Source organism: Helianthus annuus, chromosome 3 (genome assembly GCF_002127325.2).
Source record: "Helianthus annuus cultivar XRQ/B chromosome 3, HanXRQr2.0-SUNRISE, whole genome shotgun sequence".
In the NCBI taxonomy this organism is placed as follows: domain Eukaryota; kingdom Viridiplantae; phylum Streptophyta; class Magnoliopsida; order Asterales; family Asteraceae; genus Helianthus; species Helianthus annuus.
The window spans coordinates 132,878,641-132,898,082 of NC_035435.2; the positions used below are offsets into that span (position 1 = coordinate 132,878,641).

The 19,442-nt window shown below is 34.8% G+C and overlaps 3 protein-coding genes across 5 annotated transcripts; all 3 read left to right on the forward strand.

Moving 5' to 3' along the window:
* The first annotated feature begins 915 nt into the window (after positions 1–915).
* Positions 916–2,890, forward strand: LOC110929665 (40S ribosomal protein S15-4). Its single transcript, XM_022172835.2, has 4 exons — positions 916–1,008; positions 1,105–1,253; positions 1,335–1,392; positions 2,479–2,890. Exons 1-4 carry the CDS (start codon positions 1,006–1,008, stop codon positions 2,725–2,727), a joined length of 459 nt encoding a protein of 152 aa, XP_022028527.1. The 5' UTR covers positions 916–1,005; the 3' UTR covers positions 2,728–2,890.
* Positions 2,891–11,203: 8,313 nt separating this feature from the next.
* On the forward strand, positions 11,204–15,139 carry LOC110929666 (calcium/calmodulin-regulated receptor-like kinase 1). Of its 3 annotated transcripts, none has more exons than XM_022172837.2 (9): positions 11,206–11,360; positions 11,870–11,981; positions 12,113–12,475; positions 12,584–12,737; positions 12,921–13,047; positions 13,130–13,215; positions 13,313–13,384; positions 13,484–13,687; positions 14,553–15,123. In XM_022172837.2, exons 3-9 carry the CDS (start codon positions 12,162–12,164, stop codon positions 14,889–14,891), a joined length of 1,296 nt encoding a protein of 431 aa, XP_022028529.1. In that variant the 5' UTR covers positions 11,206–11,360; positions 11,870–11,981; positions 12,113–12,161; the 3' UTR covers positions 14,892–15,123. The 3 variants fall into 3 exon arrangements, with proteins under 3 accessions (XP_022028528.1, XP_022028529.1, XP_022028530.1); XM_022172838.2 differs by having other exon boundaries at positions 11,870–11,924; XM_022172836.2 differs by lacking the exon at positions 11,870–11,981 and having other exon boundaries at positions 11,204–11,360; positions 14,553–15,139.
* Positions 15,140–16,059: 920 nt separating this feature from the next.
* Positions 16,060–18,646, forward strand: LOC110929668 (50S ribosomal protein L24, chloroplastic). Its single transcript, XM_022172839.2, has 4 exons — positions 16,060–16,257; positions 17,382–17,429; positions 17,520–17,750; positions 18,295–18,646. The coding sequence occupies exons 1-4, from the start codon at positions 16,156–16,158 to the stop codon at positions 18,499–18,501; spliced, it is 588 nt and encodes a 195-aa protein (XP_022028531.1). The 5' UTR covers positions 16,060–16,155; the 3' UTR covers positions 18,502–18,646.
* The last annotated feature ends 796 nt before the right edge of the window (positions 18,647–19,442 follow it).

The window sequence follows — 19,442 nt, forward strand, 5'->3', positions numbered from 1 at the left end:
ATTTTGCAAATTAAAGGAAATTAACGTGACATGTTTAGGCTCGTGAACCTAAACGATCGTAATGTGTAGAGATCATGCTTGGACTAGTTAAATAAAAGAGCTCCATTTAAGGATCCTATCTCAAAAGTGGTTCGGCTCATTCAGACTCAAAAACCATTTTAAATGTTTAAAAGTGTTATTTTAAACCCAACAGTCTAATGCACTACCGGATGAAACCAAAAAATGTACCCATTTTCTTTTGTTATTACTATACTATACTACTAGTGTATTACCGCGAATTTCGCGGTGTTGAGAAATGATATGTTTTTTATTTTTAGAAAAAAAAATTACGATTATACTGATTATAAAGAAACCGTACGCATGAACTTAATATGGAAATCTAAAGTTGAATATTAAAATACAATGAAGCATCGTATTATAAATCTAACAAAACTAAAAAGATAACTAAATGAAGGAAATATGTTTTTCTGATGCAAAATTTTAAAACATAAAGTATAAAACTCGTCAACTTTTACGCTAATGGAAAACGTTCTATAATTTTGTGTAAACATAAACGACAAAAGTTGTAACTTGCTCATTATTGAATTTGTTTGTCCATTTATTAATCATCCAATAATATAAAGAGTAAATTACTTTTTGAGTCCATGTGTTTTAGTGGTTTTAACCACTTGAGTCCAAAATCAAAAAGTTTAACGCCCTAAGTCCCTAGCCATTTATTTTATAACATTTTGAGTCCAATTTTGTTCATTTTATAACGATTTGAGTCCAAAAAATTGGACTCAAAAGGTTAATATTTGGATCCAAAAGGACTCAAATGGTTAATAAAAATGCTTATAGAGACTCAAGTCGTTAAATTTTTTGCTTTTGAACTCAACTAGTTAAAACCACTAAAACAGAGGACTCAAAAAAAGTAATTTACCCTAATATAAAAGAGTCTACATAATAAGCTCACAGTCCCTCGAAAACCTAGCGGCGCATACCCGATTCTTCTTCAGCAAATCAACAATGGTGATTCTCAATCTACTTCACCTTTCTCTCCATCAATCGATTCTGTAGATTCGATTCATAATTTCATCTAAGAAACACTTTTTATTGTTATTTCAGGCGGATGTTGAGGTTGATGTTGCGGCAGCCGGAGCACCGAAGAAGAGAACGTTCAAGAAGTTCAGTTTCAGAGGAGTTGATTTGGATGCTCTCCTTGATATGTCCACTGATGAGCTTGTTAAGCTCTTCACCGCACGTGCTCGCAGAAGGTATATATATATATTTATATATGCATTTTTTTGTATAAATTGTGGATTTGTATTTTTTTTATTTAATTTGTGTAATTTTAGGTTTCAGAGAGGTTTGAAGAGGAAACCTATGGCTTTGATTAAGAAGCTCCGTAAAGCTGTATGTTTTTTTTACAACATTTTACTGTGATAATCTTGTTTTATAAGGAAATTTATGCTGCTGTGTGTTACTGTTATATGCTATTTTGTTATATTATGTTTAGTTTTGTTGCTGAAAAACTTTATTGATATTTGATTGATTTATGTAAATAGTGCTACTAAATGCATTGTTTGTTGAATCTTGGTGTGCTTGACTGCAATTTGTGTGAAACTTTGTGTTGTTTGAAGATGCAGTAAAGCTGTTTGATGAAATGCTTCAAAGAGGTGTAGACCGAGATGTAACTAGTTATTTAATTTCGTTACATGTTTATAGTTGAGCACATAGGCCTCATGCTACTCTTAAGGCGTTAAACTGTTAAAGAAGGATAAGTGTGTTCTAATTCTAAGTTCTAACATCACTGGCATCGTATACAATTATGTTTTGTTTTTAATTGGCTATGTGATGTTAGTATGTTTTCTATATCATGTAAACCTTTTATTTGTCTAATGTTTCTCTGATTAAGCCTTGATAAGATGTGATCTTTATGTGGTAACACAAGCTTTGCATACATTTCTTTTGATTTTCGAGTCCCTTTTGGATCAATGGAAGTATAATAAAATAAACCCACTTAGACCCCGAGCTATTCAGTTAATGCGGTCTAAAATCAAATAGTGAATCTTCTTCTAAGTCCACATCAGCCAAGGCATCTAAAATAATGGTCAATATCGGTCAAATAGCAGTCAATAGCACCAATAACAGCGGTTCCGCTATTCTGGACTGCTATTTTGGAAGGCCCAATAACCGCTATCCCACCACTATTGACTGCTTAGACCTCGAGTGGTGTAGGTTAAAATCCTTGCAAGTAGTATTTAGGTGTTACAATTGCTGTTAAAAAGCTTTTTTTTTTTTTTTCAAATTTAGAAAGATATTGTTTTTTTATTGGCGTTTGAACTTGGATTTAAACTTATTGGAGCTGCTTGAAAATGACGTATGTAGATGCATGATGTGTGTTCTTTACCTGTTTTTCTTTTGTTTTTTTTTTTTGAATGACTGCATATTAGTAAATTCGGTTTCACCATTGCTGATATATGTATATTACCTGAACAGAAACGTGAGGCACCTGCTGGTGAGAAGCCAGAGCTTGTGAAAACCCACTTGAGGAACATGATTATTGTCCCAGAAATGATCGGTAGCGTTGTTGGTGTCTACAACGGAAAGACCTTCAACCAGATTGAAATCAAGCCCGAGATGATCGGTCACTACCTTGCGGAATTCTCAATTTCATACAAGCCCGTGAAGCACGGTAGACCTGGTATTGGTGCCACCCACTCTTCCAGGTTCATCCCATTGAAGTGAGACCTTTTTATGTCGTGTTTAAGTATGTTTTTTGTTTTCCGAACTGGGTAGGTGGTTTTCATTTCAGAAATGTAAGATGTTATATGTTTTAAGGATCTTGCTTTTTTAATGCTTGTGATGACAAGCCTTCTTTTAGTACTTCAACTTTATGCTGTTTTAAGTATCGAGTTCAGTTGATGCTTCCAATTATATTTTTTTAGCTTTTTACATGTTCTTTTTCTGGCTTTGATGGTATTTTGCAAGTAAAAGAAACCCATGCATGTTGGGTTCTTCAAGAAATTCACAAAAACGAAGCTTCCTTTCAAGTTTTCTTATACGATTGGCCTGCTTAAGTGTTTTCGTTTCTTGAAGCACGTTTTGCTCGTATTCATCTTAGTTTTTTTGCTCGCCTGGCTTTTGCATCAAGATTCTCGCCAGGTGTACCAGCAGAGCCCGTTCGGTCTTGTCTTTCGACTCTTGGTGTGATAAAAGTCGATGCTACAATCGAGCGTGTTCTTCATCTTGTAAAGATTCTGCCAACTTTTCGTTTTCTAGTAATGCTTCTGAAACGTTGGGTGGCAAGAGATCTTTTCCAAACTCTAGTTTTTGCGTCGGTTGAGCTGCAATCTATCTCAAACGAGTGTTCTAAAAATTTAGTAACAGGAACGGGTCAAATTAAGGGGGCAATTCTCACCCAAAGTCTTTGATATGGGTCATTTTGGGTTATTTATAAAATATTATGGGTGGGTTTGGGTAAAGTAATTTAAATTAAAGGGTCAAAATGAGATAATTAAAAAAACAAAGAAGTATCTACGGGTCGACAATTCTGACGGGACGGGTTCTCTAGGGTTGAGAATTTTGAACGGGTTCTCTAGGGTTAGTGAAGACAATACCCTCGACTTCATCATCAATTCATCACTCACGTCAGCGACGTGGCGTCATCATCCTGAAGACAACACCCTTGACTTCATCTGGCCGCTACCACCGTCAATCATCAGATTAGTTGGGATTTCTTTTCTTTTCAATTGGGTTATAAGGCTCTTGAATTAGGGTCTGACCTAAACAACCCACTTTTTGATTCGTGATTTGAGCAATTAATTGATGTTTTTTTTTTTTTTTTTTTTTTTTTTTTTTTTTTTAATGGCTAAACTTGCATACTATGGGAATTGAACCCCTGACCTCTCCTATCCTAAGCTCTATCTAAACTCACCAACACCACTGGGCTATTCCCAAGTGGATCAAGATTTGTGTGATTTGAACAATTAATTGATGTTAATGGGACCAAGTAGGGCACGACTTCCGTTCAAATCACCAGCCACAGAAATAGACAATCCCTTAAAATCACATAAATCAGTAAGAACAAAATATGTTCTTTTTGTATGTAATTTATTTATAGCAAAATGAGTTTATCAGTAAGAGCAAAATATGTTCTTTTTGTTATGTTTCTGTTAATGGAGAAACATAAGAATCTATTGCGCTTTTCGAGGAGTTACTCAAAATGGGCCCACAACCAGATGAAGTAACGATGAACTGTGTTCTATTAGCTTGTGTTCATGGTCGTTTGATCGATAAGGGGTTATCGTTCTTTCGTTCAATGGAGAACAAATATGGGGTCAAACCGACAGCCACACATTTGACCTGCATTGCTGAAATGATGATCCACGCAGGTGAAGTTAACGAAGTTAATGAAGCGATGAAGATATTAACGACGGAGATTCCTAATAGACTCGATGGTTACATATGTAAATTGATTCTTAGTTGTTACGAGGTACAAGAAGACTTGGAGTTGACCGAACTAGTTGCGGAGAGGTTGGTCAAACTGGAACTGATGTCTTTGTTCCCGTATATGGTGTTGGTTAAAGCGTATGAAGCGAGGGGAAGATGGGAGAGTGTGGCTCGAGTGAAGAAAGTTACGAAAGAAATGTTACGAAAGTGGTAGGATGCAGTTGGATTGGTGTAGATGGTTTTTTTTGTTTTTAACGAAAATGAAGTTGTACATTTCTAACAATGAGTTGAGCCCAGTGTCACTAGGTAGTCCTGCTAAGGCCTCGTGCGGCGTCCTTGGTTGCTCAAGGGCTCAATGAGTGTCACTTATTGATATGGGTCTGGTCTTGTCTTGTCTTGTCTTATCTTATCAATACTTATTAGGTGTGGCAATCAGCCCATTCACATGCATCTTAATGAATGCATTTATGTTTACCAGTACAATACATTCCTGCATAAGATATCTGAATTGTGATTAGATGAGTGGGTTAACAATGGTTCAATCTACAGCTTGAAATGGGTCATAAATATCAATTCTTTGAATAAAATGGTGTAGGAAGCTGTATGCACTAAAACTAGACTTCCAATCAGTGATGTTTGATCGGTTATGATCAAAGACGACCCACTTACAAGAAAATGGGTGAAAAATGTCCCTTGTACTAGTACATTTTTTTCTTTCTCAAATTGTCACTCCTTTCAATAACATCCTTGAATTTATGCAGGCCCGTCCCTTTTTGAGAGACTGTAAGAAGTATGTTCAATTGGTGGACCCTCTACTGCGTGGTCGATTTTCGATGCGTACGGTGCACCATATGGTTGCAATAACTGCGATGTGTCTTCAGGATGAAGCAAAATTTCGGCCCTTGATTAGTGATATTGTTGTTGGACTCGAGTACTTAACTTCTCAAGCTGAAATGTGCAAATAACCATAAAAGTTTGACTATTGACTCGTAACTTGTTGGATAACTTTAAAGTAAAGTAAAGTAAAACCTGACCCGAAACCCGTTCTGACCCGGACCCGTTCTGACCCAGACCTGTTCCGACCCAGACCTATTCCGACCCGGACCCGTTCTGACACGGACCCGTTTCGACCCGAACCAAAACAACCCTTTATATAATTGACCCGTTTTGACCCATGACCCGACCCGACCTGGCCCGTTTGTAGGGGTGTGCACGGTTCGGTTTTTGGGTAAAATCAAAATCGAAACCGAAATGTCGGTTTTCGGGTTTTAAAAACCGTTCGGTTTCGGTTTTTTTCGGTTTCGGTTTTTCGGTTTTTACGTCGGTTCGGTTCGGTTCGTTATTTCGGTTTTTGAAACAAAATTATGTAAGATTCAAAAAATAAAAAGTATAATTTATATTATAACAATCTTTTTATATGTTTACATTTAAATTATTATAGTTAACCTCTTTAATTAATATTGTTTACATAAACCTAATCTTCTAATCTTTTTTTATGTTTCTTCAAAGTTTTTATTAAATTTTGTTATATCTTATAGGTAATAATAAATCATTTCAGTTATAATGTTTTTATTATAAACATTTAACATTCAAGACTAAACTTAACATTTTCTACTAGCATTGGGTTAAACACTTAAACAATTTAAACTTAAACATAAAAATATATGGATTGTAACATATCGGTTCGGTTCGGTTTTTTTTCGGTTATTGAAAAAGTTTATCCGAAAACCGAACCAAAATTTTCGGTTATTAAAAACCGAAAACCGAACTGTCGGTTTTTGTTTCGGTTCGGTTTTTTCGGTTATTCGGTTACGGTTCGGTTATTTCAGTTTTCTTGCTCACCCCTACCCATTTGCCAGGTTAGGTCAAATAATTAAAATGCGTCAAATTAGTTTAATGTTGTCCAAAGTCTAGTTTCAACGAATCCAACCTCCTTACGTTGTTTTATCTAGAGATTTAAGTTATTGCAGTGGATGGGTCACAATCTTTACACAAGCATCCACGCTTTAAAACTGAATTAAAAATCACAAATGCTTATTCAAGAGACTTCATCGGTATGGAGTATATTATTTTTTTATATACAAATTAAAAATACATTTAATAGAAAGTCAAATGGATGGCAGCCACGATAAAAGAGTGTGACAATTTTCCAAACCAACATAACCTCCAGCCAACCACCTATTAAGAAGGGGTAAGCTAACCAGTTGACGATATTTAACACCATTACAAATTCTTACCTAATCATGCTTACAAAGAAGGAAGAGGAAGTGAAAACATTCGATTGAGAAAAAAATTGGCTAAAGAAATGATTATAAGACTAACGTGTAGCGCGTATAAGACTATAGGGTAGTCTACCAGTAGTAAAACGTATTTACATATTTATCATCTGAATTGTTAAGTGTTCAAGTATTATGTAAGATGGAGATATAAAATATAACTTTATATCTTAAAAGAAATCTTGACATAGTAGAATTAGGTTTGTGAAAAAGAAAATTGTGTGTGTTCATGACCTAACACATTTATAAACCTCTAAAAATCATTTTGATATGTTCAAACCCTCCTCTCTAACTTTAAGCAAAGTGTTTAATACGTAAGGGTGAACGGTGTGGGTGCGGGGAAAGGTGCGGTGTGTCTTTCACCGCGCGGCAACACCGCCACCGACCCTTCTGTCACCGATGATGGAAATCGGTGAGCACTCAAAATATGAACGTTGAACCTTTTGTGACCGTTGGAATTATAAATGCAAAGGCTATATAGCCGTTTTTATAAAATAAAAAAAAATAATTTTCATATTTTTACACTATATTGACATGACAATAGATGATTAGGTGGGTGAAAAGTTTACCTCTTCTCATGAGGTGACCACCCCTCTCACCCTAAGGCCATACGTAATGGGGCTATGGCGTGAAAGGTTTTGATAATGCCCTTACACCATCCCCATGAGCATTATAGGGGCATGAAGAGGAAGAGACATTTTCTAGAATAATGCACAATAAAGAGTAAAAACAAGGAAACTAATAAATGAAAAGACATTAAAAAGCCTTAACCATTACATGAAACATTATGATGGTGATATGACAAAAGATGCCCCTTGTAAGGACATTAACCATTACCCATGGTCAAAGAAATTTTACAAATTAGTTAGTTGGCTAGCTGCCTAGACACCCGTTGCAGTTGAAGTGTACTAATCCAAACTGACTTCCCAAACTTAAATACCTTTAAAAAGTTCTTCCTTCCGTAATGAAATAACAAAAATTAAAGATAGAGAACTATAATTTATTATCAATCACATTTATCACTTATACAACATACTTCATAATTCAAAAACTAAAAAAGGAATACTTATTTCATATTATATACCCTTTCTTTCTTTCTATCCTAGCATTAGTATTGTAAGAATGTATATTTTCAATATTGTATTAGAGTTAGTTGTATTGTAAGAATGTATATTGGAAGGATTCGTTGCCCGCTCAATATCGTGAAGTAAATCATTTTTCCTTATGATTTAAATCTTTCTTTTTTCATACACCATTCACCGACCCTAAATTGGAAATAGAAACATTTTCAAATTACAAACAGTCACCAGTTTTGAATTCTAAAACTTGGATTAAAAATTGTGAACGATGAACATGTTGAAAAATTACCGTGAAACATTGATTGAGAAAATAAGCTTGTTGGAAGATGAAACCATAAAAACTAGCAAGGCTACGTTTCTTAATACCCATGTTATTTGTTATTCGTTTGTTGTTTCAAGTTACACATGATATCGAAACCGACCTTTCGCTTGAGAGGAAATACTAAGAGTATAAAGTAGTGTTGATTCATTATTGTTTAAGATTCTAGTAGTAGATAGTTAATTGGCCTTTTATCTTGTAGTCAAAATCAAGAATTGAGAAAGATGGATACAATTTCACAATCAGTCATTTAAATTACTAACATCACATGCTCCATAACTTTTAAGTTTTAACTATCTAGAAACAAACACATGCTCCATAACTTTTAAGTTTTAACTATCTAGGAACATAACTTTTATGCAAGTGGTGGGGATGGCTTTCCGTATGTGCACAATTATGACACAAAGAATGAATGTCCGCAGTATATCAAGGGCATAATGGTCTTTTTCTAAGGTGTGAATTATTCACGAATGTCGGGAGGTCTAGCATACGTTGTCTTAATCGAGTCCACACTAGAGAGCCCCCTCGCACAATAGATCCCTAATTTAAACCCCTGAATGAGAAACCCCTATCACCCAGACTCACCCGGGCCCACCACTAATGATGGTTAAGAGCATAATGGTCTAACTATGGCTTTAATCATCAACTATATTTAATCACTAAATGTTTACTTTAATTATAAATAGATCGAGTTGGTAACACAAATAAATAATAACACTGCCAAAATAAATCATAATAATAATCTATGTTAAATGGTGACTCACCTGCTCCAAATCTATGATCACTTACTTATAATAAAATAATTCATAAAACTATTATTACTTGTAAACTGAGTACGTCAATATTTTAATTTTAAATAATATAATATTATAATTTATAAATCTGCCCGGTAAAATGACTATTAAGCTTTAAAATATAGCTAAAATATACCCTTTTTTAATTTTTTTAATCAAATTAAACAATTGCCTATATATTAAAAAACAAACCTAATAAATAGTTACATATTATTAAGAGTAAATTACAAGTTTTGTTCTTTACGTTTACACCAAATTACAGGCGCTATCCTTTAACGCAAAAGTTTTGATTAATTTCACTAAAAAAACGTAAGTAACTCTATTAGTAGTCTACTTATATTCATATATAACATATTAATTCCTTATTTTATAGGGTTGAGATCCTGTACAAACAGTGCTAATTATAAGAACCGTAAGAACATATCTGAACCATTGATAATTTAAATCAAGGGTTGATATTGATTATAAATAAAACCCTTATAATTAAAAATTACTACTAACAAATTAGGGGTAATTTTGTAAAATTGCTAGTCATTTGACTATTTTCCATTAAATACAAATTCCACCAAGGTTTTTTAAACTAAAATAACTTTTATATATTTCATTATTTTTTTTTAAAAAAATATACCATAAAATCAAGTATTTTTTTGTCTTTAATATGAGTACCATATTGCTATACCTTTTTTGTATTTATAAAAGTGATTTTTAAAAAAGTTAACAAAAGATGTTTTATAATTGTGTTGATAACGTGCTGATTATGTGTTAATTACAAAATAATACAAACAAACATCAAAAGTAGATATAATCAGCACATCTGGTGTGCTAATAATGGAGAACAATTGAGGATGTTGTGCTAATGTCGTTTATGTTGAAAATGGAGAACGGTTGAGGACGATGTGCTAATAATGAAGAACGATTAAGGATGTTATGCTAATTATATAGTGTTGTGCTGATTATATTTTTTGTAATTATTTTTAATTAGCTATTATTAAATATGGTCAAAAGGTCTAAATTACCCCTAAACTAATTTTTTATTGATGGACACTTGTCAATTATGTGTTGGTTCTTACGGTTCTTACAAACTTAAGTGTTTGTATTTGATCCCACTCCTTATTTTATATACACCTTTTGTTGGTGAAACTAATTAATTGTTTTTTAAAGTCAAATTAATTTTAACAAGCCAAACTAACGTTCATTTGCTGATAATAACTTATACTGACAATCTGATTAAAGACACTCAAAATTTCATTTTCTTTGGTAAAGGTAATCCAGTTCTAAGGGCATGTGTAGTCATAAAGCCCTCAAAGGGGCGTTATGCGACATGTGGCACGCCACGTCAGCGTGTGGGCGTTATGGGGCCTTATGCATTTAAGCCCGTAGTCATAACGCCCCTACCTCATCATTACCCAATTATTTAATAAACCCTTAAATTATACATATATATGTATGTATATATCTCTGTGAGAGTGGAGAGAACACAAACCAAATGCATGGCGCCACGAAAATTATCGCGCCACCCCCCAAAAATTCGATTGATGGCGCCCCTTGTGGCGGTGTGCCGGCGCTATACCGGCGCTATGAGGGCATACCGCCCAATTATGCCGCCCCACTACGTTCGGACTAATAGATAGATTATTTCTTCTACCCATAACTTTCATTTATACCCATAAGGGTGGAGGGTATAGTCAAACACCTTAGGGTGTTTGAGTGAAATCCTAGCCAATAATATTATGTCATGTCAACTCCTCATTCCACTTCCCATTTTGCACTCAATCACAAAGTATGTTGATGGTAGTTTACTTGATTGGTTGAGCCTCTCTCTCTCCTCTCATCACTCTCCCCTCTTTTCGGTGAAAAGTCACCGATTTAGACACTCTCTCTCTTGGTCACCGCCCTACTTTAAACACCCGGTATAGTCACCGAGCGGTGACTATCATTCCCCGCACATGTCGCCGAGGGTTATACCCTCCACCCTAAGTTTCATTTACTTTTGTTTCAAAATAATTTACAATATTTTATACCTGTAATTTTCATTTATGTTGTTTCAAAATAATTTACAATATTTTGATTGAGATAAAAAGTAATCAGTTGTTTACTAAACTAATTTTTTCGTAAGACTTGATTTCCCTTGACATCATAAGTAAAGCTAAAAAAAGTTAAATATTAAGACCGTTCAGAAAGAAAAAAAAGAAGTTGAGTATTAAAATTCAATTTAGGTTTTGGCTAAATTTTGCCACCTTTAATCATATTTATCTTTCAAAAATATAAAATAAATACACAAGGCACACTTTTGGTATAGTATATTTCGAATATCGCCATTTCTGTTGGAACATTGTTTTGGTGCGTCTGAAAACCGGATCTTGTCCCTGCTGCAACTCAGATTACTTTACTATCTTCTTCCTCAAGATTCTTCATTCAACCTAACTCTAATTTTCTCTTCAATCACCGCTAGCATCATCAGGTAAACCATTAACTTAACTTTCATTAATCATTCACATCACCTTACTCATAATTTTAAACTACTTTCTCCTGTTCATATTAATGTTATTATCCACAATTTGAATCTCAATCGGTTTGATTCACTGTTCATTCACTGATTTTGACAACTCCGATTTGTTTAGCGAACAATGACGTCACTGAAAAGTTAACTGAAGATCTATATTTGTTATATTCATGTTTTCTGTTGAGAAAATTAGTAGTTTGTGTTAATATCTTCAACGATTGGTGCTTCATTGCCGGAAATTACGATTTCTGTTTCTGAATTTTGTTAGGAATCGTTCAGTATTGGAACATTGTGATATAGCTCGAATTTTGCTTCAGTTGAACATGATTTACATGCTTAATTGTGATTTTTATCTCCTCATATAACCTAGCATATTTTTTTTTATGATCTGCCTTTTTTTCCAGTTTGATTGTGTTATGAACTTGCAGTAACCGTCTATATACTCCACTGACAACACTTTTTTTCAGTTTCTTCTTCCTTGATCTACTACAAGTTTGAGGAATCTGTTGTTTACGCGCTCAAGTACATAACCGTACCTAGCTATTTTTGCGTCCTGCGCGAGTTAATTTTCGATATTAGGTCTACTGCAAGCTGAAAAACAGATTCTGATTTGGATTTATATAATTAAGTTTCCTTGTAGATACTACTCTTGAAGTTTATTATGAATTTCTTCTGAGTTATGTTTATAAATCTGGATGATAACTTCACAGGTGTGTTGATGGTAACTTGGATAGGAAACATTTGTGCTCCGGAAAAGAGATGAAAGAGAGGTCATCTGGTCTGATAATTGGGATCTCGATAGGAGTGGTGATTGGAGCTCTTTTAGCCGTAGGTGGGCTACTTTGCTTTAGGTTTCACCGGAAACGACCTCAAATCGGTAATAGCAGTTCTAGGAGGGCAGCGACTATCCCCATTCGTGCAAATGGTGCTGATACTTGCACCATCTTATCTGATTCGTCAATGGGTACTGAATCGTCAAGAACTTCTGTACAAAATGGCGTCCCGTTGTGGCTTGGTGGTCTTAAGAAGGGTCATGTGGTTGCCGCTTCTGGAATTCTCGAGTATTCTTACAAGTATGTTCAAATCATTTGTGCTTGATAAACATTATTGTTATTGTTTCTTATTTTGTCAGTATCATTCTTACCGATATCTTCTTTTATTTTCTTTTCTTGATCAAGCAGAGATCTACAGAAAGCAACCTACAATTTCACCTCATTGATAGGCCAAGGGGCGTTTGGTTCGGTTTATAAAGCTCAGATGACCACTGGAGAAGCAGTTGCCGTTAAAGTTCTTGCAACCGATTCCAAACAAGGCGAGAAAGAGTTCCAAACAGAGGTAGTAATGAATCATACTCACATTCACCTCATGCTTGTATGTCTTGTATAGATTACTTTAAGCTAAACTAACATTTTCTAACGTTTTTTAAAGCAATCTGTGATACTGTGTCATTTTATGTGAGCTTCTGCAATTGTCAGTTTTGCATATACGCTTTACCCGTGTGCATACATATATTTGTAGGTTATGTTATTGGGAAGATTACATCACAGGAACCTTGTGAATTTGGTAGGATATTGTGCAGAAAAGGGTCAACATATGCTTATATACGTCTATATGAGCAAAGGCAGTCTAGCATCTCATTTGTACAGTAAGTGGCCATCCAACTTTCTCATAAATATTAAACATTGTTACAATAATGCTTATAAACATGTTACTTTTGAAATTTCAAGGCGAAAAGCATGACGTGTTAAGTTGGGATCTTAGAGTTCAAATAGCTTTAGATGTAGCTAGAGGATTGGAATATCTCCATGATGGAGTAAGTTATAATCTTTACGGCATTTACATGTATTTCCATTTTCGGTTTTATTTCTTTTAAATCATCCAATTTATCGACCGTTTTGTTGTAATTCCAGGCTGTTCCTCCAGTAATACACAGGGACATCAAATCTTCTAACATCCTGTTGGATCAAGCAATGGGAGCTAGGGTTAGTTTTAATATCTGAAACTATTATTAAAAATATGATCTGTTTTTAAATATTCGTTTTATTGACGACTACCGAATTCATGGTATATTGTGTAATCAGGTGGCTGATTTTGGACTTTCTAGAGAGGATATGATTAACAGAAATGCCTCCAATATACAGGGAACGTTCGGATATCTTGATCCTGAATATATATCAACAAGAACTTTCACCAAAAAAAGTGATGTTTACAGCTTTGGAGTTCTTTTATTTGAACTTATTGCTGGAAGAAACCCTCAGCAGGGTCTCATGGAATATGTTGAGCTTGTGAGATCTCTCTCTCTCTCTCTCTGAACTCGCGTGCACACATACACACACACATATAGTTGGTTTAAACCCAAATGGATGGATGACAAGATTTCAAACCTTTTGGATCCAGATGCGGTAAAAACAAACGTTTGGTCGAAAGTCGTAAAACTGGGAAAACCTCAGGGACGAAAATGACATTTTATTCCATATAGTTGGTTTAATCCCAAATTAAAAAAAATTTTCCAACTTTTTAATCAATATAAACGGATCTTATTTTTTCCTAGTGTAAAATATACCGGTTTTTGTTTCTTAAAACATATGCATCTTTTTTTTTTTTTTTTTTTGAACGGCAAATTTGGATCACTGACGGACCACTGGAGTATCATCGTGCCACCAGCAGAACCACCCGATCATATCCATCTCCAATAGGCAATATAATGCCTATACACCAATTCAGGAGGAAACCCAATAAATTTGGGAAAAACCCCCTTTGTGGGAATCGAACCCATGACCTAATGGTCATAAGTGTTATCCCACCACCAAAATATATGCATCTTCTTATAATCATTGTTTTTTTAACTAACCACATGGGTGACACATTGAATGCAATGTCTTAAATCACGTTTCCCTAGTGATATGTCTAGCTTTTTAATGCATCAAATCATAATATCAGATATACCCATTTCAGTTTTGTTTACATAAATACCCATCATCTCATACAAGGATTTAGATTATGACAGCTTAAAGTGTACAGAAAAGCATATGAATATAATTCTAATATTACAAATTGTATTTAATGAAATTGGCAATTTCAAATGGGTATATTGATATTACTAATTTTTTGTTACTAAATATAATATTAAACGGGTATATGTATAATTAGGCAGCGATGAACACCGAGGGAAAAGTTGGATGGGAAGAGATAGTGGATTCGCATCTCGAAGGAAACTTTGACGAGCAAGAACTGAACGACGTTGCGGCTCTTGCATACAAATGCGTAAACCGCTCCCCAAGAAAAAGACCATCAATGAGGGACATTGTGCAAGCACTTTCTCGTATTCTTATGATGAGACCTAACAAAAAACATCATAGACGTGATTCGTCTGTTGCAGCTGACGAGGTTGCTCTTAATGTAGACCAACTAGGTCGTAGAAGTCCTATGAACGGTGAACATCGAAGGTTTGAATCTTTTGGTAGCACGGCTGAGTCATGTGAAGCTTGATATGATATGACCCTTGGCTTACTTTTGTAATATATATGGAAGCTTACAAGTAGGAGTTCCACAGTGTATAGATTAGGTTTTGGTGTGTTGTTGAGCGAGGAAATTAGGTTTTAAAATGAGTGTGTTTGGTGTTTGTATAATTGGTTGTTGAAGCTGACTTTGTTATTGGTCTCTGATCCTGTTACGGTTCAGTTTTGTATAGTGACAGTGAACATTGGAATTTGAAAGATTGTAAATGGCCCCTAAAACTGGATTCTTTTTTTTTTTTTTTTTTTTTTGTATCCAGATCTAGAGATGAAGTCTGATAAATGATTTCATGAAAATATAATCCAATTAAAGACAACACTCACTCAGTTATGTATATGGATCTAGAGATGAAGTCTGATAAATGGCACGGGTTTGATCTTAAAAATGGATGTTTACACAGTTTGGATCTTAATATAAAAACGGAGTGGTTGAGCAACCAATTAGTTGATGACATGTATAGTGGCATAAGAGTCTTCTATGGTATGATGATTTAATTCTTCACCCATCACCAGATCAACTTCGAAGGTTATATTTTTATAATGTTAATGATATGGCTAGTTATATTTAACAAAAAAAAAAAAACTTAACTAATGGTCATTTTCATGACTCTAAATTTAACTAATAAAATTTCTAACTATAAAATCCTAACATTTCTCTGTTTTATCTCTCAAATTATAACCTAAAAACTCAAAATATAGAAGTGTACAAATAAACTATAGTATTTAACTATTTATACTCATTTATATTTAGTTAATAGAATAACTTTTTTTAATCATGGATAACAATTAATAAAGGTGGGATAAAGTAAATTATAAGACCATGCGTAGTCGTTTAGGTGAATAATGCCCAACCCCTTTTGGCGTGGAATATTGGACGCCCTAACATTTTTTTGGCAAAAAACGCCCACATGGGCCGTAGATGGGTGTGTTTCGGGGTATGTTTGGGCTTAAAAACGCCCAAATGTAAACGACTACACATGGTCTAAATAACATCATTTGCAACTTGCAAGTAAAATTCTATCCAAACAATATGGGCTGGGCCTTTAGTGCTACAATCAATGTAACAAAGCCATCCTTAAAAGAATATATTCAAGTGTATTGGGCTTGTTATAAGCCCAGCCCATTTATCTAATCTCTGATATGAAACTCTATCCTCTTGCTTCTTCATTCTCCCATCCATCATCTATCAGGATAAAATAATAAAAGCTCTGAAATCCGGTGCACCTTCACTGATAAAAATGGCGGCCATTGCTACTCTCCAGAGCTCATTTACCGCGCTTTCTCTCTCCTCCAAATCCTTTCTCGGTCAACGATTGTCTCCCTGCCCCTCCCCACCTCTGGTACACCTCTTTTTCTGCAGATTTCGTTCACTAATTGCTCTCTTCTTTGTATATTTGTTTAATTCTATATTTTAGTAACATGTTTTTTTTTTTTTTTTTTGAGTTAATTATGTGTCCAATTTTACCCTTTGTTGGTATTTTTTTTTTGGGGAAATTGGATGTGTTCTTGAGACATTATGATGGCGTAGAACAACAACACAGAGCCACATTTGTGGAATTAAATTTGTGTTAGCAAAATAAATAATATAAACATGTTTATAAAATTGAAACAATTGAGAATTTTGAAGGTACTTGAGTTGCTAGACACAAGTGATGTAAAATAATTTAGGGTTTGGCCATCAGATCTATGTATCTTCTGGCTTAGGCATTCTACCCTAACAGTAGAATTTGGTAGGGGTGTTAATGGTGTCGTGTTTGCGGGTTGAATCATAAAACCTATATACCACTCGTATATTTGTTCTTGTCAAAGAAATCAAGCTTGACCCGTACACAGTTAAAATCATGTAACTTTAACACGGCCCGTGTTACCCATTTATCTAAATGAGTCATCAAATGGGTTAACGGGTTGTGATCAAGATGCAAACGTGTTAAATGGGTTGGAGTGTTATGAACTTATGATAAATGGGTAAAACGGTTCATAAACAGGTTGGCTGATCGACATGTTTGATTAAACTGGTTATCGGGTCGACCTGTATTATTAAATAGGTTACGTAGGTCAACCCAAACACACCCTGTGTATTAAACGGGCTAGATATGACGACCTAAAATTTATTAATTTCATGTTGTGTCAGGAATTGCCATTGAAGTGGAGTCTGTATCTATGCAGTTAATATCGGTGATATATCGGCCATATCGGTTATCGGTGTCAAATATCGGTACCGATATTATCGGTGATATTGACCGATATATCACCGATATCACTGATATATCACTGAATTATTAGTGTTAAATTGCTATATATATAAATTCTGCATTATATTAAAATTACCTATATCCGATATCCGATATTTCAAATACATAATTTAATTTCATATTCATGTTCAAGTGAAATCTCAAAATACTACTTTGCATCTTCAAGAATTTGATCATATCTAACCTTTAACTGTTACATGAACGCGTTGCAGGTTCAGCAAAACAAGTCTACAAAAACATGTCCTCCTCTCCAAGCGAAGGTTGGTAACAAACATCCACGCCCTGCTTCGATTACTTTCAAATCTTTTAACTTGGCAAAGATTTGACTTTTTAAAAATTCACTTTCGCAGCTAAAGCGGTGGGAACGGATCAAATGCAAGCCAAACAGTCTTCCAATTGTACACAAGATGCATGTGAAGCTTGGTGACACGGTTAAAGTGATAGCAGGACGCGATAAGGGCAAGGTCGGTGAGATAACCAAGATCGTTAAGCACAATAGCACTGTTATAGTCAAAGAAATCAATTTGAAGACCAAACATTTGAAGAGCAAAGAGGAGGGTGAATCGGGCCAGATCGTTAAGGTTCTATTTCTTCTCCTTTATAACTAATTAAATGCGTTAATGAGTCTCCGTTAATACCCTTTTCCCATTTTTTATTAAGAGTAAAATGCCATTTTTGGTCCCTGAGGTTTGGCCAGTTTTGCGACTTTCGTCCAAAGGTTTGGCCAGTTTTGCAACTCCGTTTGCTTCTCTGTCTCTGAGATGATGTACCTTATGCATCATAAACTTGTACTTTATTTAAAAATATTAAAATAATAAAATACTCTTCAAGTCAACAGAATAAACAAACGGAGTTAGTTTGGTGGATGAAAATGACAAGATTTCAAACCTTTTGGATCCATATGCAAAAAAACAAGCCTTTGGACGAAAGTTGCAAAAGAGGCCAAACCTCATGGACGAAAATGGCATTTTACTCTTTTATTAGTGTTTGGATTGAATTTTAAAAGTGATTTTGGGTAATTAGAATAATATAATGTTGGTAAAAAATTAAAATTATGAAATTTAATTAAAACGGAACCTAGTTATGGTAATTACGTCTCCATTGTTGTTTATGTTCCATGGGCAGATAGAAGCACCTATTCATAGCTCGAATGTGATGTTGTACTCGAAAGAACAGAATGTTGCAAGCCGGGTGGGTCACAAGACCCTTGACAACGGTAAACGTGTACGATATCTTTTAAAAACCGGTGAAATAATCGACAGTGTTGAAATCTGGAAGAAGGCGGTCAAGGAAAGAGAGAAGAAAACAGAAGAGATTACTGTTGCATCATGATTCTAGCAAAAATGTAATTGTAAAATTATGTGCATTTCTTGTTACTCAACTTCCTGTTATTAGTTTTGTGATGTAATGCTACCTGGCCTCTTTTTGATCCTCATATTCAAGTAGAAATTAATGAGAAATATGTTGAAGAGTGATATTAATATTGTATTTGTAGTCAAAAGTGAGCCAGACGAGGCATAGGCTCCTCGAACAAACTCTAGCGCAAGTTGAGGTGGGCCTTGGTCCGTGAGGCGAACTGAGCGCTTGGCTCCATTCTGGTAAACAGTTGAATTAGGTCAGCCCTGTATTCCTAGCCACAGGTCAAACACAACTAATGGTTTCTCTTGACCAGGTGGCATCATGTGTTTATCTTCGTTAAAGTGATTTTAGTAGTATATTTAAGGGGGGTGTAAGTTGTCAAAAAAGTTGCATTTTAGTCTCTATTTTATAGTGATGGTTGACCGTTTTGCATATATGTTGTGTTAGTTATTTATTAAATGCATCAAAATATTATGGAATATATGTTATTTTGATTTTTTTAATGGTTTGTAGGTTACGAAGAAAATGGTGTTTTGTAGTAATGAAATGGAAAATATTGATATAAATAATATTTGTTGGAGGCAAAAATTCAAAAGGAAAAGAAACAAAAGAACTAAAATTGGGCCAAAGATTAATTTGTGTCACGCTAACCAACTCAAAATTCATGGAAAACTACCTATGAAGATTGAAGAAGTACCCAAGACAAACACCTCCCCCCCCCCCCCATTAAATCGGTTTCCCCCCATACCCAAATTGGCATATAACACTACCTGAATTCGAAACCGAGACAAGTGCGGCCGTGTTGCTGAAGTAGCCGCACAAGCCGATTGGGGATTTGGGGTACTCGAGCTACGCCCAGGAGATCACTTTTTCACCAAAACTAAAATAAGCTTGACAAAAGCCAACACGGTTGG

What these genes read in the sequence shown, in the direction of transcription:
- LOC110929668 (XM_022172839.2), top strand. Translation starts at nt 16,156, where the DNA reads ATGGCGGCCATTGCTACTCTCCAGAGCTCATTTACCGCGCTTTCTCTC. An exon ending in CCTGCCCCTCCCCACCTCTG is followed by an intron (nt 16,258 to 17,381) that starts GTACACCTCTTT and finishes AACGCGTTGCAG; the next exon opens with GTTCAGCAAAACAAGTCTAC. An exon ending in GTCCTCCTCTCCAAGCGAAG is followed by an intron (nt 17,430 to 17,519) that starts GTTGGTAACAAA and finishes TCACTTTCGCAG; the next exon opens with CTAAAGCGGTGGGAACGGAT.
- LOC110929665 (XM_022172835.2), top strand. An exon ending in ACCGCACGTGCTCGCAGAAG is followed by an intron (nt 1,254 to 1,334) that starts GTATATATATAT and finishes GTGTAATTTTAG; the next exon opens with GTTTCAGAGAGGTTTGAAGA. An exon ending in TTAAGAAGCTCCGTAAAGCT is followed by an intron (nt 1,393 to 2,478) that starts GTATGTTTTTTT and finishes TTACCTGAACAG; the next exon opens with AAACGTGAGGCACCTGCTGG.
- LOC110929666 (XM_022172836.2), top strand. Translation starts at nt 12,162, where the DNA reads ATGAAAGAGAGGTCATCTGGTCTGATAATTGGGATCTCGATAGGAGTG. An exon ending in AGAAAGAGTTCCAAACAGAG is followed by an intron (nt 12,738 to 12,920) that starts GTAGTAATGAAT and finishes ATATATTTGTAG; the next exon opens with GTTATGTTATTGGGAAGATT. An exon ending in TCTAGCATCTCATTTGTACA is followed by an intron (nt 13,048 to 13,129) that starts GTAAGTGGCCAT and finishes TGAAATTTCAAG; the next exon opens with GCGAAAAGCATGACGTGTTA.